The sequence below is a fragment of the Drosophila elegans genome, unplaced genomic scaffold (assembly GCF_018152505.1).
Source record: "Drosophila elegans isolate 14027-0461.03 unplaced genomic scaffold, ASM1815250v1 contig_208, whole genome shotgun sequence".
Classification (NCBI taxonomy): domain Eukaryota; kingdom Metazoa; phylum Arthropoda; class Insecta; order Diptera; family Drosophilidae; genus Drosophila; species Drosophila elegans.
This window is the reverse complement of record NW_024545578.1, coordinates 7,179,115-7,203,520: the sequence shown is the minus strand read 5'-3', so window position 1 is coordinate 7,203,520 and position 24,406 is coordinate 7,179,115. Positions and strand designations below refer to the sequence as shown.

At 41.7% G+C, this 24,406-nt stretch overlaps 8 protein-coding genes across 8 annotated transcripts; 3 read left to right on the top strand and 5 right to left on the bottom strand.

Moving 5' to 3' along the window:
- Positions 1-699: 699 nt before the first annotated feature.
- LOC108146207 (calphotin) lies at positions 700-1,423 on the bottom strand. Its single transcript, XM_017272125.2, has 2 exons — positions 1,321-1,423; positions 700-1,250 (listed from the first exon to the last, which is right to left on the bottom strand). The coding sequence occupies exons 1-2, from the start codon at positions 1,330-1,332 to the stop codon at positions 783-785; spliced, it is 480 nt and encodes a 159-aa protein (XP_017127614.1). The 5' UTR covers positions 1,333-1,423; the 3' UTR covers positions 700-782.
- Positions 1,424-4,046: 2,623 nt separating this feature from the next.
- On the bottom strand, positions 4,047-4,866 carry LOC108146204. Its single transcript, XM_017272123.1, has 2 exons — positions 4,764-4,866; positions 4,047-4,689 (listed from the first exon to the last, which is right to left on the bottom strand). The coding sequence occupies exons 1-2, from the start codon at positions 4,773-4,775 to the stop codon at positions 4,192-4,194; spliced, it is 510 nt and encodes a 169-aa protein (XP_017127612.1). The 5' UTR covers positions 4,776-4,866; the 3' UTR covers positions 4,047-4,191.
- A 1,409-nt stretch (positions 4,867-6,275) lies between these two features.
- LOC108146202 (extensin) lies at positions 6,276-7,202 on the bottom strand. The gene is made up of 2 exons (XM_017272120.1): positions 7,119-7,202; positions 6,276-7,060 (listed from the first exon to the last, which is right to left on the bottom strand). The coding sequence occupies exons 1-2, from the start codon at positions 7,134-7,136 to the stop codon at positions 6,452-6,454; spliced, it is 627 nt and encodes a 208-aa protein (XP_017127609.1). The 5' UTR covers positions 7,137-7,202; the 3' UTR covers positions 6,276-6,451.
- Positions 7,203-11,217: 4,015 nt separating this feature from the next.
- On the bottom strand, positions 11,218-12,087 carry LOC108146210 (cuticle protein 10.6). The gene is made up of 2 exons (XM_017272129.2): positions 12,022-12,087; positions 11,218-11,960 (listed from the first exon to the last, which is right to left on the bottom strand). The coding sequence occupies exons 1-2, from the start codon at positions 12,031-12,033 to the stop codon at positions 11,589-11,591; spliced, it is 384 nt and encodes a 127-aa protein (XP_017127618.1). The 5' UTR covers positions 12,034-12,087; the 3' UTR covers positions 11,218-11,588.
- Positions 12,088-18,214: 6,127 nt separating this feature from the next.
- LOC108146212 lies at positions 18,215-18,786 on the top strand. The gene is made up of 2 exons (XM_017272131.2): positions 18,215-18,283; positions 18,344-18,786. Exons 1-2 carry the CDS (start codon positions 18,272-18,274, stop codon positions 18,671-18,673), a joined length of 342 nt encoding a protein of 113 aa, XP_017127620.1. The 5' UTR covers positions 18,215-18,271; the 3' UTR covers positions 18,674-18,786.
- Positions 18,787-19,156: 370 nt separating this feature from the next.
- LOC108146206 (cuticle protein) lies at positions 19,157-22,435 on the bottom strand. Its single transcript, XM_041708490.1, has 3 exons — positions 21,908-22,435; positions 19,791-19,850; positions 19,157-19,726 (listed from the first exon to the last, which is right to left on the bottom strand). The coding sequence occupies exons 1-3, from the start codon at positions 22,352-22,354 to the stop codon at positions 19,208-19,210; spliced, it is 1,026 nt and encodes a 341-aa protein (XP_041564424.1). The 5' UTR covers positions 22,355-22,435; the 3' UTR covers positions 19,157-19,207.
- On the top strand, positions 20,949-21,701 carry LOC108146213. The gene is made up of 2 exons (XM_017272132.1): positions 20,949-20,985; positions 21,035-21,701. Exons 1-2 carry the CDS (start codon positions 20,974-20,976, stop codon positions 21,248-21,250), a joined length of 228 nt encoding a protein of 75 aa, XP_017127621.1. The 5' UTR covers positions 20,949-20,973; the 3' UTR covers positions 21,251-21,701.
- An 865-nt stretch (positions 22,436-23,300) lies between the features above and the next one.
- On the top strand, positions 23,301-23,995 carry LOC108146209 (larval/pupal cuticle protein H1C-like). The gene is made up of 2 exons (XM_017272128.1): positions 23,301-23,403; positions 23,495-23,995. Exons 1-2 carry the CDS (start codon positions 23,392-23,394, stop codon positions 23,876-23,878), a joined length of 396 nt encoding a protein of 131 aa, XP_017127617.1. The 5' UTR covers positions 23,301-23,391; the 3' UTR covers positions 23,879-23,995.
- The last annotated feature ends 411 nt before the right edge of the window (positions 23,996-24,406 follow it).

Below are 24,406 nucleotides of genomic sequence, written 5' to 3'. Positions count from 1 at the left end.
CCTTAGGTGGCAACGCAATCGTAACAAAAGTTGCTTAAAATCTGACTAACTTCTGTTGCTTGAACTTCCCTAAGGAAAAACTTTAATAAGCCAAATATGAAATGTCAGTTCTCGTAATCAAATTTATAATGCGATTTGAATTTATAATGCAAATTTGAATGTTTTGCAAATTTTAATAATGTAATGATTTAAAAAAACTCTGTTTTGGCCATAACAATGCAAAATATTGACCAAATATGGAATGGGATATCTTTTTTAACTCGAAATCATATGTACAACAAATTTCCATTCATATCTAAAAAAAAATATTTGTCCCAATTTTTGCAAAAAAATGCGAAAATTGACTAAAATATTTTTTTTCTAAATCAGCCACAAAGTTATGATGATTGTTAGAATAAGTCATGAGCTGCACAAAACGGCGCATCGCTTTGGACTTGCGTTTGACAATTTTAAATGAGGTTTTTGGTTAATTTAAAATGATTTTATTTGGGTCCAGAGGCCATTGTTTCCCAAATATCAAATATTAAATGGATATTTTTCAACTTTTCAGCTTAATACCAATATTTGCAGTCACATCTACTTAATCGGATTTTTCAGCTGCATTCTTAAGATAGCATATCAATAGATTAGGTTAAGTAGTTATTACCAATTATTTTTGATTCGCTAATAATGGCTAATCCAAAAATAAATAATACAGTGTTTTTAAGTTGTTTGTTCGTAATTTAATTTCAAGTTTGTTTACAAAAATTGTCTATAGTTTGGCTTGGTTACGAGGTGTGTCCTTAGACCACCACTGGAGCTGGGGCAGCGGCGGCGAAGGGAGCTGCATAAGGAGCGGCATAGGGAGATGCCAGATAGGGAGCAGCGTAGGGCGATGCGTAGGGATAGGCGGAGTAGGCGGCGGCGGCATAGGGAGCGGCATAAGGAGCAGCGGCCAGAGGGGCAGCCAGAGGAGCAGCAGCCAATGGAGCAGCAGCCAAAGGAGCTGCCAGAGGAGCAGCGGCGTACTTGGCCACTACGGCGGGAGCAGCTGGGATTCCGGACACATAGCGGCTGGAGTAGGGGGCGGTGAATTCGAAGGGAGCCGTGGTGTAAGAGGACAGGGTGCCGTCGTAGTTGTTGCGGACATCCACCTGGCTGCTGCCACCGGCGGCGTACAGTGGAGCGTTGGCGTAGGCCAGAGGAGCAGCCAACGGGGCCACAACTCCGGGCTTGGCCGCAGAGCAGGCAATGAGGGCAGCGAGAACCAACTGGAAAATAGGGATAATATCATTAATTTAATCCTTCTTTTTATGGTAGTACTTCCTCGAGTCAACTTACAAACTTGTACATTTTGCTGGTGGTGGGTTGGGTTTTCTAAAGCTCTTGAGCGATAATGTTCATTTGCAGCCAACTCAGTAGCTTATATAGCTCGTGCCCATATCCGTGCTCTTTGGGGGACATTCTGTCTGAGCCGATTTTTGGTCGCTTCTTTCGCTGGCCCACCTGGTAGCGTGCCAAGCGGCATACATGATCGCCACTTGGACAAGACGTGCTCCGCCTTCAATTGCCCAATGTATTGTCGGAAGTCGCTCGGATATTTGAATGCACTGAACAAAATGGTTTACTTTGTATGATATATGACATTCTACTATTTTACTTATCAAATTCTAACCTAGAACCATAGATGATTTTTAAGGAAGTAACTTAAATTTTCTCAATGAGTTTAAAGGGTTTTAAAGTACCCAGAAAATTATAGGAATTTTTATTTTCACCTAAATTATTTAGTATAATTCAATTTATATCAATAAAAGCAAGCATTTACGTAAGTTCTGAAAGTGTTTTATTTTGACTACAGCTTTAAGATGCTCAATAGGAAATTAAAATTTTAATGTCAACAAATTTAAACCGACTTTAAGTTGATATATTTACTGGAAAAAGAATAATTATACTCAAATATCAGAAAAGTATTTATTTTAAGAATTTAAAGTTTGTTTAGCTAAAATATAATTTTAAGTTTATTAAAAAATTTGTTTTAAGTGCACTGATCCACATTTGTATGCAGTTGAAGACTGCCTCGATGGTTGGGCTGTTTTGGCGTAATTTGCAGTCTGTTTGGGCCATCAATGTGCGCCGCCTTGCATTGAATTGGCCGCAATCTAAGCCAAATTGGCTATAAAAATCGCCAACACCCCCCAGGCCGCAATTCCGCACCACTAAATGTCTCATTAGTTCACTTTTTAATGGTTCGCAGGTTCGGCAATAAAAGGCGGTCGTAAATTTAGCTCTCATCCTTGCCGCCGGAGCTTCATTTGTTTTCGTGTTGACCTGACCTTGACGCCATCCGGTCACAGGATGTGATGTAGATGAAGATGTGGCTGTAGCTGCCTCATCCACCGGCTGGCCTGGCTCAATCATTTCGAGTCGGCTTAATTGGCCAACGAGGCGAGGGCGAGAAGTGGAGTGGAGTGATGAAGCTGCCGAAACCGGCTTGCGAACTTAATGAGCCATCGCAGCTCACTCGGTCACGTGCTGGCCTGGTCAACAGCATCTGGTGTGCTGATGCTGGTGGCTCTGCGATTTGCATTGTTGTGCTCTTTACGATTGGGGTATTTTCCCTACATACCAAGGCAAGCGAAAACGATCTTACAATGTTACAGCCCAGTCATAAATATACTCTTACAGATTTTGTTTAAGACTTCGTGTCAAATTTACCAAAGCTTTCCTTACTAACTAACTACCGAACCTTTTAAACGGATTGATAAAAAACGTTATTTATGAAGGGGGCGTTTCGGAAGAGAACTCCGATTATTTATTGCAGACTAATAGTCGTTGTTTGTCTTTAAAGATTGGTCTCTTGTGTTTATAATGAGATAATTATAAGTTCCATTTATTTATGAGTGATGCTGTTTTTTAATTTAAGCATATATTAACATATTTTCAAGAGATAAAATTATGAATTAAATTAAATCTTTGACACTTTAGCTGCCTTAAACCTATACTAAGCACATTTCTAAAGTCTTTAAAACAGTTTTTCAAGGAATAATTTACAATTTATAGAGGTTTTAAGTTAAAGACAGATAAAAAGCGACATCGACAGGGCATTTTTAAATTCGATAATTCACAACAGCTTCTGGAATCCGATCCGATGATGACGCTGATCTCAAGGCTGTTGCGATGACGAGTCGTGAGGGCAAGATATATATGTATACATATATATGTATCGAATTGCCCCACGCATGTAACTGTATACTTTATTCTGTATCCGCATTGCCGCCACTTCTGATCGGAGTGAACCAATCTTGGCGGCCAGCACAGCCACAGGTGGTACAGTTTGAGTCCGAGTTGTTAAGACAATTTCTGGACTGAAATTCTCGACCGATGATGCGCCGATTTTCCAGTGAGTCAAGCACGGAAATATATGTACCATCGCCATCACCTTCTTGTCTTCAGCACTCCACTTCAGAGCTGTGCGATCCGCTCACTTCCTAGTTAACCATTTGAATTGGATCGCAAGCTGATTTAGAGCCCCTCCAAGAAGCTTTATCCCTCTTAAGAATTATTTTAGCTGTCGTCAGTACCGTTTGCCTTAATGGATTTTCGAAAGCCAAATTTATGCAGATCACATTCGAATTCCTGTTTTTGTTTTCGCGGGAAAGCAGGTTCTATTCCCCCTGCAATAAATATTTGTATAAGTATTTCCAATCCCCAGTTCCGTTCCCAGAACTGATCAATGGCACTTGACTTTAATTGGCTTTCATAAATATACGTCAAGAGTTAGTCGCTCGCTTGATTTCATTTGTTTTCACAGCCATTTCCAATGCCAAGTTTAAGGTCTCATTATGAGGAGCGGATGATGGAGATCTCTTGGCCCGATTTTCGTGTGTATGTTAATGCCCAACATCAACCCATCGGAGGAGAGTGAAAGGTGCAGACCCCTTTTTTTTGTGTTGTCTTTTTTGTGTGTCTGCGTCGTCTCAACCTTCAAAACATTATGCAAATGCAGTCTCTCCATCGATGGCAATGAGACTAAAAATGGCCAATAAAAAGACACTCAACCAAAAGACTAAGCTTAGATGGCAAGTTTATTGTTATCAATGTGTGTATTCACTAAGAGGAGAAGTCATCGCAGTTTGATGATCAGTCGGGATGGCTCTGGCTCTGGCTCTGTTTTAAATGTATTATTATTCTAGGCATGTTAGGAAAGGTGGATCAGCGCCTCTGTATCTGCGGTGTTCCATAGGAAGTGAGGCCTGTGGTCCTGGGCACACTGGCGTAGGGTGCTCCAGCCTGCAGCGGAAGTTGCGCTACATTCAGTGGTGCAATGCCAAAGGGCACTGGCAACTTGAGGTTCAGCGAATTGGCATCCACCGAGGCGGAGGTTATGGAGCGACCAGTGGAGGATCTGGCCACCTGCTGCGAGGGAGCCACCTGAAGTGGCGCCGAGGGTGCTCCAAATACATAACCCTGACTGGTCAGAGCCTGGGTAAAGGCAGCCTGCTCCAAGGAGGGCTCGGCAAACTGACGAGCCACATGGGGATATTGTTGGTACTGACTCCTCTGGGCTGCTCTTTGGACACCCGGCCGATTGGGAGCTGGATAGTGGTAGTAGGCCAGCTGGGAACTGGGTGTAATAGAGTAATCCAAGTGCGAGACATCGGCCAAAGCCAGGCTCCAAAGTTGCAGCAGTAGAATCCACGCACAGGTCAACTGAAAGTGGTTTTAATTGAGTTTAATAGCTCTTTACACACACACACACACTCTTGTGCTTGTTAAACACTCACGTTGGGCGCCATTTTCACTTTCAACACACTTTCCCAGTTCTTGTTCTTAATGTCAACACTATTTAATCGACAATCGTTCGTTGATGTTCGCTGTCGCAGCTTTGGCTGCTGATTAAAATTTGTGAGCCAGCTGAAGATGCTTTTTATATGCGTATGGAGGAGCGGTGCGATCGGTTCTCACTCTCTCACTCTTTTCAGGTCTTCCTCTGGCTCTTTTTTTGTGTGTTTTTGTGAATGCTTTGGGCCAACACGAAGCTTTTTGGCATTTTGTTGCCTTTGTTTGTTTACTTTGTCCATTTGTTTGTGGCTCAACAAAGCTGTTGCCGGGCAGTTTTGTCTATTGATAATATTGATACTTGGCTGCCTTGCATATAAATCATTGTTGGTCATTTTTATTGGCATCCAAACTATGCCACTACATGAGTTAGCACTGGTTTGGAAAGATCGCTGAAAAAAGGGGTGAGGTGACTTATATTTTGGTAACAGCCCCCGTGGCTCCACCACTGTTCTAGACTTTGCTGCATAGCTTAGGCATGTCGACAGCATTAGAGCTTATTAAACACAAATCGAATCGAGCGTCATGTGACAGCAGGAGCCAGAAATGCCGCACAAACATAAAAGCCATTAGCCCCCAACCAAAACGGAGGACTTTGACGGAGCGGTGCGAGATTTGCATGCTAAAGACCCGATTGTTGTCCATATCTCGGTGTTTTGATTGTCGCTCTTGCTGTGTGGGTCTCTCGTCAAAGATTGACCTCAGCCGGCGGGACTTAATCAAAATCTATACGCATCTAATTATACGTGCACTGAAGAAAAAATGGGCGAACTTTCTAGTACAAAAATTTGTGTTAAATACATTAAAAGGTGGGATTATATTTTCTGTTAATATGTTATGATGGAATGTTTAAAAATTCATGGTTCAATATTTTGCATTCATATGTTTGATTTTATATTTTTTAAAGCTGAAAAATATTTAGCTTGGTAACAATATTCGTGAAGCTTTCATTGTTAAATCACCTAAGTAGTAAAAAATGTATAATTTATTTATTGTTAAATAAAATTTACTTTAATGTATCATTAATGTTGTAAATTTTTGAAGGTTTTAAGCAATTTTTAACCCTTTTTTGTTTTATTATACCTTTTTTTCAAAAACTAAGTTTTTAAGATGAACAGTTTTTCGATAACTGTAAAATATGACACCTATTAAAATACTAGTCAAACATTTAATGCGGAAATCATCAATTAACTTGATTTATGTATTCAAAACCTATGTTTGTAGAGTAAATAAGTTGTCGATCTTTAACTTAAAAGCTCTTAAACTGTTGACCCAAATCTCTTTCTCACCTTTACTCATTGAGTTAGGTCAGTTGGCCAGAAGTTGGAGTTAATAGCGGCAAATTTGGCATTATTTTGTCTGGGCCCTCTCAAAGTCATGCCTCGCCTTTGGCCAAAATTGACGGAGTCAAAAACTGCTTGGAGCCATGAAAACATCTGAATTATTTATGGGTTTTTTAATATAAGCATAATTTAATCGATACGTTGCGCGTTCTGCGCATAAATTCACGAACTGCGGATAATACAAAACATAACAACATTATTTAGATTTAATTAATTGCTAATTTGAGGAAATTATCATTCATAGTTATGCATAATGAGCCGGGGCCCATCTGGGGTTGCGGTTTCTCGAGTTACCAGCCCTGAGTAGTGGGGGGAGCCCCATAGACGGCAGCAGGGGAATGATGAGGTGGTGACCCAAAGTGGAGCTTAAATCTTCCGTAGGAGGGGGCAGCTGCAAACTGGTAACCAGTGGGCGGGGCCGCAAATCTGGCTATGAACTGCGGTGGTGCTGCTGCCGCAAATTGTACTGGCGGTGGTGAGGCATATTGAGCCGTCGGTGGTGCTGCAAATCCTGTATAAGTAGTAGTGGTGGTGGTTACTGGAGCTCCCAAAGAGTATTTAATGACTGGCTGAGGTGAAGCATAAGAAGCGGCATATTTAAAAATCGCCGGAGGAGAAGGAGCTGGAGCATAATGATCTGGAGGTCCATAGGTATTATATGGCTGACGAACGTTATAAACCGCCGGCACAGTCACAGTATCGGAAACGGGAACAGCTACCGGAGCGGGAACAGCCACAGGAGTGGGAACAGCCACTGGTGATGGAACCGGAAATGGTGATGGCACTGGAACTGGCACCGGAACTGGAACTCCCACGGGCACGCCCACCGCCGAAGGACCATGCAGGAAGCTACCCAAAACGGGTGAGCCCAGACACATCAGAACACATATCAAAGCACACTAAATATAAGAAAATAATTTGTTAAAATCATCACAAAAACACTTTAAATTCACTTGCTTTTGATGTTTGTATCATTTTCCTCCGTTATGCTTTCTTCCGTTTTCGATTTCCGTATTAAGTCACTTCTCTTCGACACTTTCACACGTAATGAATCGATTTTGGTTGACCATCGCAGGTTTATATACCACGATCAGAGTGGCGTTGCTCACATTATGCTGATTTCGGGGGCGGAGGAAGAGGTCTGGAAACTAGAGGAGGCGAAAAGAAAAAACTCCATTAAGGGATCTGCGCACGACGTGCAATCGACAAGCGAATCGTGCGGCAAATGCATGCGACAAGTTTTGCAATGCCCCATCCTCAAGGGAAATTCGGCGGAGGAGGGTTACCACTCACAGCCGGTGGTCAAAACTTTAAATGCGTTAATTAAGGTGAGTGCATACAATACCTTTTTTGCAATCACTTCTTTCCTTTAAAATACCTAATCGTTTACTATTTACACAATGACAATTATTATGGTCGATGATCAACTTAAGTTAAAATATGAATTGAAACGTAATTTCGATACATCTGGCAGCATTAAATTTTATCAAAGGCATAAATAATTTTATAGGAAAAACTACATAAGCCCTTGATTATTTTGTACAAGATTTTTAAAACCAAAAAAATGTCAAAAGTATTGTTTTTGGCATGAGTAAGTATTTTCTCATATGAAACTAATTGCGTAAGTATTGATTAGTATTTCAACAAAATTATTAATTTTTATGGAACTATAAAAACGATAATCCCAGCATAAAAAATTTAATGTCGACTCTGTTTTACAGCCTTGCATTTTAAATTACGCCCACCATATTTCTGATTGATCATAAAATGTTGAGATAGCCCGCTGTACTCGGACTATCTCAATCAACTCCTTTAATAGAACCAACCCACTTCAGAAGCCATTAGCATGTGCACTTCATTTGCCCAAATCCATGGATCACATTTATGAATGCACGCGCTCCACTGCAGCAACTTTTACTGCCGCCGCCAGCTGCAAAAACAAGAACAAAAACAAAGCTACTACAACAAACCCATTGCGATCACGTTCCAGGCACCTTTTTATGCCTTATGACTCTGATTGATGGCCGTTGCCGAAATATAAATGCCAAAATATCACACGCCAGTAAAAGTCGATTTATTACCGCCGCCAACAAAGCCAGCTTCGAACTTCGAAGCTCTCAATTAGCTGGGAAAAGCCCGAAAGTTGGCAGCGTATTTAACAGCGCCTCCAAGTCACCCGAAAGTGGGCAACGCGTGGCAGTCACTGCTACCATAAAATCTTCAGAAATCTGTCGTAAACAGTCGAAATTCCCGCACGGGTGGCCAATTAAATTGGCTGCCAAATGCGCAGCACGCGCTCATCGAAATTGTCAACACCGAAAACGAGGAAAATGCTGGAGGGGCTGCCAACGAAATTACCATAACGAAGTGGCTAAATCAGAAATCGATATGTTCACGTTTACGTTCACCTTCGCTGAACCGAAGAGCGGGCTCTTAAAGCGGGAATTTCCCCGAAGATTTTCCTTTGCCGGGCTGAGTGGAGCACACGCCCAGCTTTTGAGAACGAGCCCTCGAGTGGTTGCCCCGCGATGGTTGCTCCCCCATTTTCCACCCACTTTCCACCGCCGATGACAACAGGTGCTCTCGAGTTGGAGCCGCATTGTAATGTAATGCCAACTAAATCGCTGCACGTGTTTGCCAGCGACAAATGTGAGTTTTCCCCCTCCGGAAAAACTTTGTAGCACGCTTTGAAGTTTCTGCTGATTTGATTCACTCAATTGATTGGGCGTACTGTTTGTATATTGGGTGGAAAATATGCTACATTTATTTTACAAATGTTTTTCTTACACGGACAGATTTAAACATGGAAAGTGGATCTGATATAAGCAGTTTGTTAATTAATTATTTGATACAAATGTTTTTAAAGCTACCTATATAATATGTAGGAAATAATGCAATTAATAAAATAATAAAAATGTTTTGAATTTCTATATCACCACTCCATATTATACATACAATTTAATATCCTTACATATTGCGTATACGCAGTGAGGGCAGGCGTTGAACTCAAGGCAAGGACGTTCGAGGGCACAGCTGCATTTAATTATCGGTGGCAAATCCCTCATAGGAATAACAACTAAGTAAGAACGAGCATTTGTTGAGTGTGGGTGGTTGGTGCACCCTTCATGTCAATGTCCTGGTCAAGGTCAGCTGAAAACGTGTGCATTTCCCAGTACGTGCAGTGCCTGCGGCCAGGGATCAGCTTTCTCGACCCTTTGAAATTAATTTTCCTTTCTCGGAATTAAGTTTCCACTGCCCAGATTCTGGTTTCAATGCAAGTTCTAATTGCGGGGCCTGGGGATGTGATGTTTTGTACGCTTATCCTGCCAAAGGTCCTTGCCCTGGTGCGAATCAGTGGCTTGTTAATAATTCAGAACAGGAGCAAAACAAAATGCTAATTCCGCTTGAATAATTAAATTAAGCTTAGCACACTCTTGGGCTAAGCGGAAAAACTCAAAGAGAAATCCCACAACTCGGTAGCGCATTTCCACTCAATCTGAAGTGCGGTGGATAAACAACAGCAGGTGTGTTGCATTCGCGAGGTTGTGGGAATCAGCTGAGAGCTGCAACTGTGCCATGAGAGCACCTGCCGCAAAATGCATCCACTTAGTGTCAGCCTGATGGGCTCGAATGAATATTCAATGGCCTGAGAGATGTAGGAAGCAGAAGTTGAGCCCACCTTTGTCTGCATACTACATATATCTCTGAAGGTTGTTGCCAAATTTGCGCTTGACTAGCTAACGGTATTGCTGTCTTCACGAGTCCATAACTACGATATGCTTTATGAGCAGGGGACATAATTTATGCCGAACTGAACTGAGACAAATTAAACTTATAGCTGGGCACAATGGTTGTCAAGGTCGAAGAGCCGTCAACAATGGCTTATTGTTATGGGCGTTATGAATTAAATTTAGCAACCCCACCCTTTCAGCGCAACATTTTCACTCAGCGTAATAATATTTATTAAATAAAATCGTAAATCGATTTCCAATTCGCCGACAGGCAAATATTAATACAAGACTTTTCAATTTTCGCATGAATTATAGTTGTTTTTTCAGGCCAGGATCAGTTGGCCGGCTAAAAAGGTATTTAAGTGGCTCAATTCCCCACTCAGCAGCTCTCGATGTGCTCCAATTTTTCACTTACGAAACTAGGCAAAAAGCATTTAGCTGCGACAGTTGGCCAGGCATTAGTAAAAATATATTTCAACGCACTTTTCACTGGTCAACCTGTTGAAAAGGCGCCCGCGTTTGTCGCTTGAGTCTTTCGTCTCTGCGCATTGATAATTGCCAAGGGGGAGGGGGCATGTGGGCTGGGCAAGGCGTTGCAATAAAACAATTTTTTCGGTATTTTGTTTTTTCCTCCGAAATTTCAAAACACACGTCGGTAGTGGATATGAATCGAGCGAGTTGCTCAAGTAAAATTAATTTGAAGTGCAATTGAATGCTGAATGGGAACTTTTTTTTGGTGGGAGGGGGGTATACCTCCGGTGATTTAATAGTTGGGTGACGGAAAATCAATCAAGCAGTTGGGTGTGACATACTCGTGATGCCACGACCAGCAATTCAATCTGGAATCCTTATAAATACTATAAGATCTTGCAGTTTACATTGGACTACGCTAGATTGTTGGAAAAATATTAAATCAATCAGTATCAACTAGTATTATCTTAATGCTACATTAAATTGCTTTGTCTTTGTAAGCATTTTTTTATTATTATGTATTTATATATTAAACTTGCAAAATTAGAAGACTATCTCAATTTACATTAAAATTTATTTTATAGAAATTCAAGTCATTATGCATATAAAAGATATGCATAGAAATGCCAAAACAAAGCCAAAATACACTCAAACTGTGTCCTATACTTGAAAAACCAATTCTAAAACTATTCTGCTTTTCTGAATTATCTAGAGCACAAAAGAAAAACCTATAATTAACAAACTTAAAAAGCAAATCTGACTAAACTTATGTTATCCAAAGTGTACCCATAACAACAGTATATTTTACCTTTTTTTGAAACCCCTGATGCCATTAGTATAAGAGAGTAATTACATTCGTTTTAGAGTCATTTATCGTTTATTTACAGAAAGTGTTGAAGCCACGAGTGGTGCATTGAGTGGCGCCATGCTAACAAAATCAACGAAACTTGATCCTTTCCTCAAACTCTCGCCTTCGCTCTCGCCGCCTCCCGTTAGTTGTCCTTATTTCTCTAAGTGTCTCTGTCTCCAAGTGGGTTTCTGGGATTTCCGAGGGTTTTTGTACACAATTTGGGGAATAGACCCGGTATTTTTCTGCCTCTGACTACGAAATGCAAATTCAACACTTTGACGGCAGCAAAATGCGAATTATCCGCTGAAATATCTCGATTTCGGGGGTCGTCAACATGGGGGCTGGTATGTACGTATTGGTACTGGTATCAGATCCCTAGTGCAGGTATCCTCCGTGTCCGTAGCCAGAGTATCCCAGTCCGTAGCCACCATAGCCGCCGTGGTAGGTGGAGGTGGAGTGGATGGCAGGAACGGCATGGACCAGAGGAGCAGCATGGACCAGGGGAGCAGCATGGACCACGGGGTAGGCCTTGGTGGCCACCTTGTAGGTGTTGGCGTAGGACGTGGCCACCGGGTGATGGGCCACAATGGGCGTGGCGTAGCTCTTGATGATCGGAGCGTGGGCGATCACGGCCGGAGCGGCATAGGCCGGAGCCAGAGCGGCGCCATATCCAAGTCCATAGCCATGGCTGTAGGGCGAAATCACTCCGGCATTGGCCACGGCGCACAGGGCAGAGATGAGGGCAATCTGCGTTAGAAAACTTAATTGCTATATCCATTCACACATTCCTTTTTAATCCTTCACTTACCAGTTTGAACATTTTGCTGGTCTTGGCTGGTTTTGACTTCTTGACTGAAGAGCTGAGTGTGCTATGCTTGGACGTCTCAAGTTGCCTGTTATTTATACCCGCAACATGAGAAATATTCTGACAAATCTTGGCCCAAAGAGCGACGGAGCGGGAGAGCAAACACAAACACAAATACAAACACGCCCGAAGCTTTGTGCATTTGCCGACGACCAGCAGATCGCGAAAGAGATCAGTCACGCGGCGACTTTGGCTCAGACCCACCGCCAACTTTTGAGCCACCGAATCCCAGCTTTTCATGGAAAACCTCCTCTACGGGCATTTAATTCAATTTGTGTATATATTTTTTATTTTTTTGCATTTTTGTCAGCTATTGTTGGCTTCCATGGGGTGGCGGTTTTTTGTAACGGAAATTTTTATATTTCCATTCATTTTGGCGTGGAAATGAACAATTGTTTTACAGCGGTTTCCAGCTGGGAAAATTCTACTGCTAAATCTAGTTATTGTGCTTTAAATTGGCTATTAAGTTGGGTTTCCTTTGATATATAAACTAATTTATAATTATTTTCCTATTGAAATATCTGTTGATGTTCTAAATTTTTAGGATACAAAAGCTACTTTTAAACATTATATGAAGTTCATTTTCTTTAAAAAGTCCTTATGAAGCCAAATGTTTTCTTGTTTCTGTAATGTAATTGTAATTTTATATTCCTAATAATAATACGACATGTCATATTTTATTTACGCTTTATATCTCTGTCAGATTATTTAGCTTTAAGCTGTACCCAATTTTTCATCAGGAAAAGCCTTTAAGCCCATTTAGCATATCGGTTTTCCGATTACTGATCTCTAAATCCTTTCTAAAAGCACACACGCACTTGATTATCAATCAGCTCGACCAGCTGACTGACTGAATGACAGCTCATTACAGATACGGCGATCCGTAGGTGTGGAAAATGTTGTTGCTCACATGCAAATGATCAATCGGAGCTGCCTCTCCACGCACCAAATAAACGCAAGCGGTCCATGAAAAATTACTCACTTTAATAACTGACAAACATAAAGTGGAGATGGAGATTGGTGCAGTTGGTCAGTCGGTGGCCAATGGACGGCAGCTGGTTCGCCCATATTTTGCATGCATTAATTTTTAACTGATTTGTTATCGCGCACATGGCGTATGCGTAACTTGGGTGGACTCCGGCCACAGAATCAATTGGAAACAGAGGTAAATCATATTTGCCAGCATTTCGAATGGCCTGCCAGATTTCCTAATAGCCATGCTTAATTCCTAGTCAGCTTTTGAAATCATATCACAAGATTGGCCAGAACACGAGACGTGAAAAGAATTGCAAAACGTATGTTTCGGGCCTTGAATCGGTGTTTTGTATGAACTTTGAATATTCTCAGAGGGCTAACAAAGCGCGGCTTAAAGTTTATGACTCATAAATCAATAAACAATTACGATGGCGACAATTCTTCGGCTTTGACCCTGGGCATCGTTTGTTGATTGGATCCGAACGGACAATCTGCATATCAACGGGGCCTAGAGCAAGTCAAATCTCAATTCTCAAACTAAACCAAACCCTTCACCAAAGCCAACACCTCGTGATTTGGACCCGCGGCGTTATGCAAATGCTAACCAAATTGTCGCATAAATCTAAATTGAAGGCGGCTTGATTGACACCAAACAGGATGCCAAATTGCGTGGCCATCGATCGATCCGCAGCCACAGAAACCAAACCAAAACAGCCACCCACTCTATGGTTGGACTTGGGTTTTTTTTTTGGCTGGTCTGATGCTGGTTCCGATTGCAGCTGACCACCTAGCTCCAGTGGCCTGTAATTGCATTTTAATGGCCTCCCAATTGCATTGGGCAACATCCATGCATTCGACTCTGATTTGGATTCGCATTTCGTTTGCCAAGCGACGCCCAAAATACTTTGATTGCCAACAAATCATTCAAAAGTCGAAATTAAAAGCCGTCAATTTTTGCAGTCCAACTACTCGGGGCTCCGCTCAATATTTTTTCCTTTCTGTGATTTATGTGATTTTTCTGGGCAAAGAGTCGGACCTGAAATATTTGTCTGGCGAATTCTGGCTAAAGGAAATTTCACAAGTCTGGAGGTCTGGAATTCGCAACCAGAGCATAGGTGATTAGTTCGGCTTACTAGCATTTGATTAGGCCAGCCAGCTAGCCAGCCAGCATGTGACCGCAAAAAGTTATTATTTAATTTGTTATAGTTTTGCATAATTGTCGGTTGGGTGGATGTGGATGTGGATGTGAAGGGTAATTTGCATACTATATACCCCACAAAGCCTGCTGGTGACTCCCATCTGCGGATCGTTGACTGTGTGACTCGAGTGTGGCCAATTAAGTATTAAGTATACCACATGGTGGACGCCACTCGGTCAAGGTCGTGCTTACCCCAGCCTTTGTCACAATGTCGTGCACATTACAATGTGTACAGCGAAAACACCGACAATTACTCGTTTTATAATGATTAATACCAAGAGAAATAGCGACAACTGCAAAGTGCGAAACTGTAACAATGGCCGGCAAAAAATCTAATTTGTGTATGGAAATTACCCTGGAAATTTTTCAGAAACATCTTTAAAGTAGGACATTAGGTTGAGCTTCAAGGGGTTTTTTAACACCATTATAGTTTATTATTAATTAGGTAGTAAATTAGTTAACAAACAAAATTCACATGATCATTTGTAGCAATTGCAAAGTAACTATTTGAAATATATCTAATAAAGTATTTCCCATAAATAGTTTTAAAAAATTAAAGTAATAAGCAAACAATCCATTTGCCAAAAAAGAGGTAGATTCTATTTTGTAATGCCAGTCTCCCAAAATAATTTTGTTCTGAGATTTATTAGACATGATTTTTTAATGAGTCTGAAATATCATTCCGTGATTATGCTTCTAGGGTACCAATCAATGCTTTGTTTTTCCACCTTCCATAAAGCAAATGTCAGGCGGGCACCGCTGTGAAAAGCTCTAGAAACACACTCGCCGACAGAGAGCTGGGTTTTCATTAATGGAATTAAAGTGAGCTAAGGTGGATTAACCCCTTGCCACCCCTTTTCTCCTCCCTTCCTTTCGGCTACTGTATTACGGCAGAGCTGTTTTACCTTCAGCTCTGCCTCGAGGTTGGGCCAACAATTATCATTTGCAAAGTTGGTTTCGTTTTGCTTTGAAGTTCTTTTTGAACAGGGGACATTGCGCAATGCGGCTCATGGCACGTAAGGCATTTGTTTTTGTAGCATACTTGTTGTTTTGATCAACCTGCAGCGTGTTAAAACTATTTTGGTCACAGATCGCTTGACAGCTTCACTGAGTGTTCGCTCTCTGGCCGCCAATGCAAATCGACCGAAATCTGCTTCATAATTAAGTAGTTAAATCGGAGCTCAGTGTGTCTCGAATTTGATTTGCAACAATAAAAAATACATGTTGAACAACTCACGCCCCTTTTGGCGCTCGTAAATTAAAGTTGTGTGTCGCCAAATTGTATGCAAATCGTTTGACTCCCAGTTGCGGAGATTTATGCGAGGGGCTGTCCAAATAATTCGTTACTCGATTAGTGCTTTTTAATTGAATTTACTCCTCGTGTGGGTGCGCAATGCGCATTCCCGTTTTCTTTATGTTTTATATACATCTATTGTTGTACAATTCCATAAGGTTCTAATGCAGCTAATTTGACTTTCACTTTTTGCTGCCGCTGTGATTGCTGACTTATTTAAGATTGTTCTAGAGCAATTCGGTGACTTGTGTGGTTACTCACCCTGAACTTGTGCTGAAATCAAATTACTTGACGCGATCCAAGCATGATTGCACACCTGTGAGGGCAGTATCTATATCTAAATTAGAGGTGGTAAAACAATCAATCACGAGCATAAGATTTGCTTTGAGATTATGAAGGCGTCCGAGCAGGGATTGTATGGAAAGGACTTTGGTAACTGCTCAGACGCCATCCTCCTTTTTTGTTTCCAAACTTCATGTTTTAAATGACTTGTAACCAATCTCAACAAAAAGCCATTTTTGCCATCCCTAGGTCGCGCTCTATGAACTGCTAGCCATGATCAAGTTCGCTCTGCTTTGGATTTCTCACAGACAAAAGAAAAAATGATCTGAGAACACCATAAGCGATAAAAAGTCAATTAGACTTAATGATAGCCGCAGCTAAACATTAAATTCATGTACGTAAATTACATTAAAAAAAAAACGAAATAGCTACAAGAAAACAAAACCAAAACGAATTCGATTTGAGAATAACAACGCCTTGCGAACCAAACAAAACTAAAACTCGACTTGACTTCGCATTCTGTGTGTAATCAAGGAAGTTGTTGGCGCTCTAGTGTTTGGCAAGTTGCAACCGGCAAAAAGTGGCTTGTGCGTCTGGTTTTGTATAATTCAGTCATTAAAATTAATAAGACAATGCAGATCACACGCCCCACAGAAAAACGCGCTGACAGAAAAACTCAAAAGGCGGCCCAAGAACTTGCCAAACCAGGCATTTCCCAAACGTTTAGGCCTGGAGGCGGATGTGGCTATTACAGATCTAATTACACGGCGTATGAGCGATTTTCAATGCTGTTTTAGCCAGGCCAAACCGAGTCACACCGATAACGTTCAGATAAGGCCAGCTAAGAGTGTTGCTACTTTGCACCAATAATTACAACAAAAAGACTATGACTCGATTTTGGTTAGCACAGCTAATTAAGTTGCATGTTTCATGCTGACAAGCTCAAAGATACACAGATACAAATGCAGACTCGAGCTGAGTTCGAGTCAGTCCCAGTGGACACAGTCAACTTCTATTAGCCAGACTATTAAAAACGCTTGTCCATTTGTCAATATTCCAATTACTGGGTGATTGTGTTCGGAATTTTGTTGGAAAAGTGGATTAGCTGGAGCTTATGTTCTTCGTGGAAAAATGTATTTCCTTATGGGATTGAACCGCCAGTCCTTACCAACTTAAACTAAATTGAAGTAATTAAATAAATTGATTAAAATATTTACTGGTACTTTGGTCAGGCTTGATTGATTGTAAGAAATTCCACAATTGTTTACTTTTGGCTAGTAAACTTAATCGTGTAAGTGGTTAAATAAGCGCTCATTGGCTATCATGGGTTAAGTCAAAAAGCAAAGCTTGTTTAAGCTAATCAAAGCTTAAAATGTAAGCTATGTTTATGTCACGCAGCTTAAAAGTAGACAATTAATTTTTCAAAAGTTTTTTAAGCATGACCAATAGAATTGGTCGAATACAACAACTTTGCTTACTTATTTATTTTGTTTGCTTGTTTATATCGCTTTTTATTTGTGCCGCTAGAGATTTTACACCCGGCGGTAAGTGCAAGTCAAAGACTTATGCCAACTACTGCTAAACAGTGCATTGATTTACACTTTCAAGCTGGCCAGACCAAATAGTAGAAAGACTGGGGGCATAGAAGCCAAAGTGGACCGACTCCAGTAACAATGGCATTCTGCAGTAGCCATGCCAACAACAATCAGAGCAACATGGCCAATGATTAAATCGTTTCGGGGCCTGTCAGCGTCATGTTATATATCTCGCTTCTGAACAAGCTCATTGTGGGTTTTTTTTCTTGCTTCGGTTTTTCTTCTTAATTTAATTAGAGCCAAGGTCGCTTCAAATGGGCTGGGAATCTTGGCGAGCATGGTTAATTAAAATCAAAGTAAGCAAAATGGGCCAAATACGACATATGGTGTTTGGTGTGCGATTTGCGAATTGCGTTGGTGGCACCCAAAAATAGTCGGGAAAATTCAGCCAAGTCAGCTAGGGAGCAAAAGGCTGAAAAGAGTTTTGCCTGTTAGTTATGCTAATGGCTGGAATGCTGTCCCACATCTGGCCCAGTCAAGTAGAAGAAATGAGGCAGGAACCCAAAACGGATTGTGTGGGGTGTGGGTGCTACAGCAGGTATCATTTGTGGGTGGCTTGTTTATTTGGCCACTTCGCTTTCAGCCTCGCCTTGGTCCAAGCCGTTCGCTCAGTTACGCCCAAATGGGTCACTAATGAGCCATCTGGGCCTGGGAATATGGTTGAGGAAAAACGCAGAAAACACAAGAGCAGTGAAACAAAAAAAAAAACAGACAAAATTTAGAGATGATGGCTCGATTGTTTGTGCCAATTCTAACGTAAAGAAGCCAATTCCCTTGGTCGAGGTTGTATAAAACGCGGGTGACTTCTTCAACTGCCAAACATTGTTGTTCAGAGTTCAGCCAGCGAAGATGTTCAAAGTTGTGAGTTGCCCCGATATCATAGTAAAAAGGAGTAGCAATATTAATATTTTTCTCCTTAAGGTGTTTGTTTTGTGTGGACTGATGGCTGCCCTGATCCAGGCTCGTCCCAGTTATTTGCCCAGCTACGAGCACGTGGAATATGCTCCCAGTGTGGTGGGCTATGAGAGTTACGCCCTGCCCGCCGCCGTTTCCCACCAGAGCTCCACGGTGGTGCACGAGAAGCGTCCCTACTGGCGCCCCATTGTGGATCACACTCCGCTCCTGAAGACCGCCTATGCTCCTGCCACCTCGATCTCCTACGCCCCACTGAGCTACGCCGGCAGCAGTGCGGGCTGGTACGAGCCAGAAGTCTGGGGAGGAGCTAGCTATCCCAGCATTTACCTGAAGTAGAGGAGTACTCAAAGGAATATTCCCCTCAATAAATCTCATGCTGCACCAATGCTAAATTTTTAACCACTAAATTTTCACCAAAATTGTAATAAATAAAAGTCAAAACAAAACTATGTGTAACAACATAATTAGATCATGTTCAGAGGTCAAAAGGGATGGTTTAGTTTAAAATTATGATTATGAATCAAGAACATTAATAACCAAAAAAAATTATTTTATAAGCTTTTCACTAGCTTTTTTCAATTTTAAAGAATCACAGTATTTGTTTGTTACTCGCATTTAAATATTTATCATTATCTATCTTGTAGATATTTTCATATTTATTTTAGATATTAAATATGATATATAAATTCATATGAATAGCAAAGAAACTATATATTGTGTAGATTTGTTTTAATTTTAAAAAAATAATATTTTTTCACACCAATAGCCATAAAAAATATATTTTCGTAAGGCTCGCTGCGATTTAAAAGAAACACAATATTTGTTCGATATTCACATTTAATTTATTTGTTCGTTTTCGGGTTTTGCTAACTAGTAAACAAGGCACAGTTCAAAATCTTTTGTTCTCAACGCCTTACCAGGAGCTGGCGGCATAGGCGAGGGGGGCGTGGTGCAGCAGGGGGCGGGGGCGGCGTAGGACACGGGCGCGGAGTAGGCCACGGGGGCGGAGTAGCTGAGGGGGGCGGAGTAGGTCAGGGGGGAGGAGTACGAGGAGTAGGCCACCGGGGCGGAGTAGGCCAGAGGGGCGGAGTAGGCGACGGGGGCCACAGTCTTCACAATGGGGGCGGCAGCCACCACAGGAGCAGAGTGGTGCACAGCGGTGGTTTTGACCACCGGGGCAACCACATCCTCGACCACCGGGGTGCTGTGCACCTGGGTCAGACTCTGGTGGGAGACGGCCGTGGGCACGCTCTTCACAACGGCTCCAACCTTGGCCAGCACGGGTTCCTGGATGACGGCGGTGGTGGCAGGAGCACTGTAGACCAGAGGAGCAGCAGCCAGGTGTCCGGGCTTGGCGGCAACCACGGCCAAAAGAGCAGCGAGAACGAACTGGAGAAGATTATACCAATAAGCAATCCAATCAGGGTAAGACTTTGTTCTTCAATCCTTACCAATTTGAACATTTTGGTTGAGAGTTAACTTCTTCGACTGTGTCGCTGGAAAGGGAGACAAACTTCGAGTGTGTTGAGTTGAGGGACTGTCAACGTCTTTTATACTTGAACTTCACTTTCGCACACACACACCACACACACTCACGCACTTTGCCGGCTTTTGTCCATTGAGGCGGATACAATGAGCCATAAGTCGAACGTGCCCGAACGGATTCTGTCCCGCGTATTGGCCACAAACCAGATTATTATTCGTGGCCAATTTCTGTTCGGCTCGCCATCTCCTTCTCTTTTTCGCTCCCACCATCAACACTCATTACTTCATTTATTTTTGGCCTCGCACTTGTTGCCATACCCACACTCTTGATTTCATTTCACAACCCGGTCTCATTAGTCGCACGTACTCGCCCGGAGATCGAATTCTGGTGGGGAGCTGAGAATAAAGGGTCCGAGATTACTTCTAATTGCGAGCCAATCTAAGCCCGCTTCCGACTCAAGTCAAGGCCAGTTATACGATGACAGAAGCACACTTTCGTTCCCAGAAACTATTTCTTCGATTCAAGGAATCGCCTCTGCATTTTGATATCACCAAGTAAGCAGAGTGCTTCGAAAACAGACTCTGCCGCATGGATACTCACTATAAAAGATATGACACCTAAAAAATACTATCGTACATACAACACTCGGACCAAAATGGATGAAGCTTTAAAATGGGTTAGATCTAATAAAAAAAAAGAAAAAATCAATAAAGAAAATATTATTAAAACGGAACAATCATTAAAAACGTTTTGATTTCTTCTAGCCAAAGTATTTTAAATTTTATTTTTATAATCATAATGATTCTGAATCTATGATAATTTTATACCAAATAGTAAACTTCAAAACTTTTCAAAAAGTTTTTTAAATAGCATTTTTCCATGTGTTCAATAAACTTAAATGTTTTCACGGATTAAACAGGGTATTGTTTAGTTACTGTGGAAAAAATAAACATGAAAACATTCCGACTGAAGTATAGTTTTTTTTTCCCCAGAAATAGTGTATCTGTTTAAGTTTCACATTAATTAGTCATAAGGGCACCTGTGCATAAAGAACACAAGTCCCTAGAAATGAAGAAGTTGTTCTATAAAAGCGGTGAGCTGCAACAATGCACTATTCATTGCAGTTGAGTCGTTATAACCAGTTATACAAATGTTGAAAACGGTAAGAAGAAAAGTGGAAATCCTTTGGAACCTTTCTCATTCCCGTCCAGATATTTTTCTTCCTTTTTCTGTCCTTTCACTGCACCAGCGGATATGTTTGCGATCGTCACGAGATATTTAGACGGGACTTAAACTTAACCGCTGTGGATTACGGATTGGGTGGAGCTCTGAGTGTGGTGTTCGGCCCCTTGGCGAATTTGGCTGACAAGGCCAATATAGATATACCCCTAATATCAAGGTTCCGTTCCAAGGAATCGGAAAGCTAAAAAAATGTGCAAAAAAGACATTCAAGGAAAGGGAATGCCTTAAAGTAAATATATTGCTGAATTCTATACACCCTTGACAATTTATTTAGGTGCAATGACATTTTGGCCTTGCCCTGACATCTTGATAAACAAAATGGCTAATGCAAAGCCGAGTTCACCGACCGGAAATTCCAGTAATTTCCCAGTCAGCGGGATGCCAGTGCTGTCGCCCAACAAAGTCTCACCCACATTTTCCATATGTACAATGTTTAGCCAAGAAACAGGTACACCAGGATACTTCCTCATGCCAGAGGGCAATGAACTAGGACACTTTTAGCATAGAAAACAAGTTAAGACCCAGTCGGCAGTCAGGAATGTCATGTTTAGATTTGAAAAATCATACTTTAATGTAAAGAAACCACATATATATATTTCGTTTCCGGAATAAAATTAATAGATTATTTTTTCAGTATTATAAGCCTTTTATTATGTTTTACAAACACTTATTTTTTCCGCTTCTGAAATGGTCAGCTACTGGAAGATGAATGACCCGAATAGAGAACAAAACACCATAAACCGTTTCAAAGCAAAACATTTATTTATTTAAAATTCGTATCACAAAACCGTCCAGCGATGCACTCGCATCCTGGTCACCTGGGAGCAGTGGGCAGCACTTTACCACACACCAGTGGCGGTGTAGGTCAGCGGCGAGGAGGCGGCCACTTGGGCGTAGGATGTGGCCAGAACGGGAGCAGCGGCGGCATAGCTGGTGTGGACAACTGGAGCAGCGGCGGCATAGGTGGCATGGACAACGGGAGCAGCAGCGGCATAGCTAGTGTGGACAACTGGAGCAGCAGCGGCATAGCTGACCACCGGAGTGGACTTCACCACCGGGGCCACGATGTCCTCCACCACATGCGAGTGGCTGTGCACCACCGACTGGCTCTGGTGGGAGACGGAAGTGGGAACGCTGTTCACCACTGCACCCACCTTGGCCAGCACGGGCTCCTGGACGACGGTCGTCGCAGCTGGGGCGGCATAGACCAGCGGGGAGGACTCCAACAGGTGACCGGGACGGGCAACGGCTACGGCGAGCAGAGCAGACAATACCACCAACTTGAACATTTTGGGCTAGTTTTGGTCTGTATTGACTGTTTGGGACTGCGAGTGATCGGTTTGAGTTTCTTGCGAGAACTGTTGCTGATTGCCGGGCTGCAGTTAACTTTTTATACAGCAGCCACTTGGCTTTGACCTTCCGGCGCACAAAAGCGCGTCACATTTCCAGCCAAAATTAAACCCATATCAGATTCTGGCCGACAATCAATAAACAATTAGCGTCGGTGGACGGCTCAGCAGAGACAAGCAAGCATTATGTTCAAGTACACCGAAAAGTAGGAATAGAAAATAGAAATAGAAATAGAAAATAGAGCAAAATATTTGAGGTAAATTTGATTAATATTTAAACATTAAATATTTTGAACAGAAGAATCTACATACATGTTCCTATTCGGATTTTCTTTTTAAATATAAAACTCCATAACCATTTAGATGTAAATATGTAAGAAGAATTTGTAAGTACCTTTTAAACTTTTTAATAATGTTGAAGCATTTTTAATAAATAATTTTTGCACAAACTAAAATACAATTGTTATAAATACAGTCAATGTGCTGACTTATTTGTAAAACGAAAAATCATTAAGCCCATCATTGAAGTATCAGCAATATTTTCTCTGTGTAAAATTGAATCGAGTCACAGCCATTAGGCCCCCTTGACTGCCATTAGAGACTGGGGCTCCTCGGCGACTGCATTACTTGCACTTTGAGGGCGTGAGTCAGGGTCAACGTGCAGTGCGTGAGTTTCGGGTTTTGTACCCAAGGGTCTAGGGTTTCAGGTCTCAAAGTGACCAATTGTAAAGTCTCATGCTTTATTGTCCCAGCGAGGGCAGATTTATACAACTCATTTGGTTTTGACTGCGCTTCGCTCTGCTCGTAAATGTTTTAATTAAACCACTCTTTTTGACTTTGCAGCTGCGGCGTGGCAACGATGGACAATATTTCGTTAGCTTATAGTATATAAGGCAGCACTTTGGGTTGTCTAATTATCAGTCAACTTTGTTCGCTTCAGCAGCTCAACACAGACCAAGAAACAAAAATCCTTAAACATGTTCAAATTGGTGAGTTAACTGAGGACAATTGATAATCATTTAGAGTGGTTATTAAATGGTATTATCATATAATAAATTATATCTTTCTGTCATCCTCCAGGTGGTGTTGTCTGCTCTCCTTGCCGTAGCTGTCGCTCGTCCCGGTCATCTTTATGAGTCTCCCCTGGTCTATGCCGCTCCAGCTGCGACGACCATCGTCCAGGAGCCCGTTCTGGCCAAAGTGGGTGCAGTGGTGAACAGCGTTCCCACTTCCGTCTCCCACCAGAGCCAGTCGGTGGTGCACAGCCACTCGCATGTGGTGGAGGACATCGTGGCCCCGGTGGTGAAGTCCACTCCGGTGGTCAGCTATGCCGCTGCTGCTCCAGTTGTCCACACTAGCTATGCCGCTGCTCCTGTTGTCCATGCTACCTATGCCGCTGCTGCCCCGGTGGTGCACACATCCTATGCCGCCGCATCTCCCGTCATCTACAACTCCAGCTGGTAATCGGCGGAAATGGACTTTTGGGCGCTCATTCAAGCGATCTGGATGGTTAGAAAAAAAGCGATTCCTATTGTATATAAACGAGTTTAATTGCGAGTAAAATGTGATTGTTATTGAAAATTTATATTCGTTTTTCTGGGACATTTTGGGGATAATTAATCTCAGCAACAGATTTTTTAAATTAAAGTTAAGAGCTGGCTTTAAAAAGTGAAAACTTAAAGTCAACAAGTTTACAGATCTCTAAAAACTTATAAAACTAAAAAAAATAAAATAAATAACATTTTTTTTATTTTGAGATTTATTTCAAACTTAAAATATAACTGGTATTCTTTGAGTACAAAATAAAACTCGATAAATTATCTTTAAAATGTAATTAAGAAAAAAAACTTAAAATTACGGTCCTTGCATTTTTGTTTTCAATTTTTGTTGTCACTTTTAATATTCTTTCAGAGGATTTTATAATTTCTGTCAAAAGTAAGCAACAACAAAGTAATGAGACAACTCCAGGCTCAGACAGTCGGAAAAATAAAT

Coding starts and splice junctions, on each gene's coding strand:
- LOC108146206 (XM_041708490.1), bottom strand. CDS start 22,354: ATGTTCAAGTTGGTGGTATTGTCTGCTCTGCTCGCCGTAGCCGTTGCC. Junction 19,851..21,907: donor ACACCGCCACTGGTGTGTGG/TAAAGTGCTGCC, acceptor ACACACTCGAAG/TTTGTCTCCCTTTCCAGCGA. Junction 19,727..19,790: donor CTCAACCAAAATGTTCAAAT/TGGTAAGGATTG, acceptor AATCTTCTCCAG/TTCGTTCTCGCTGCTCTTTT.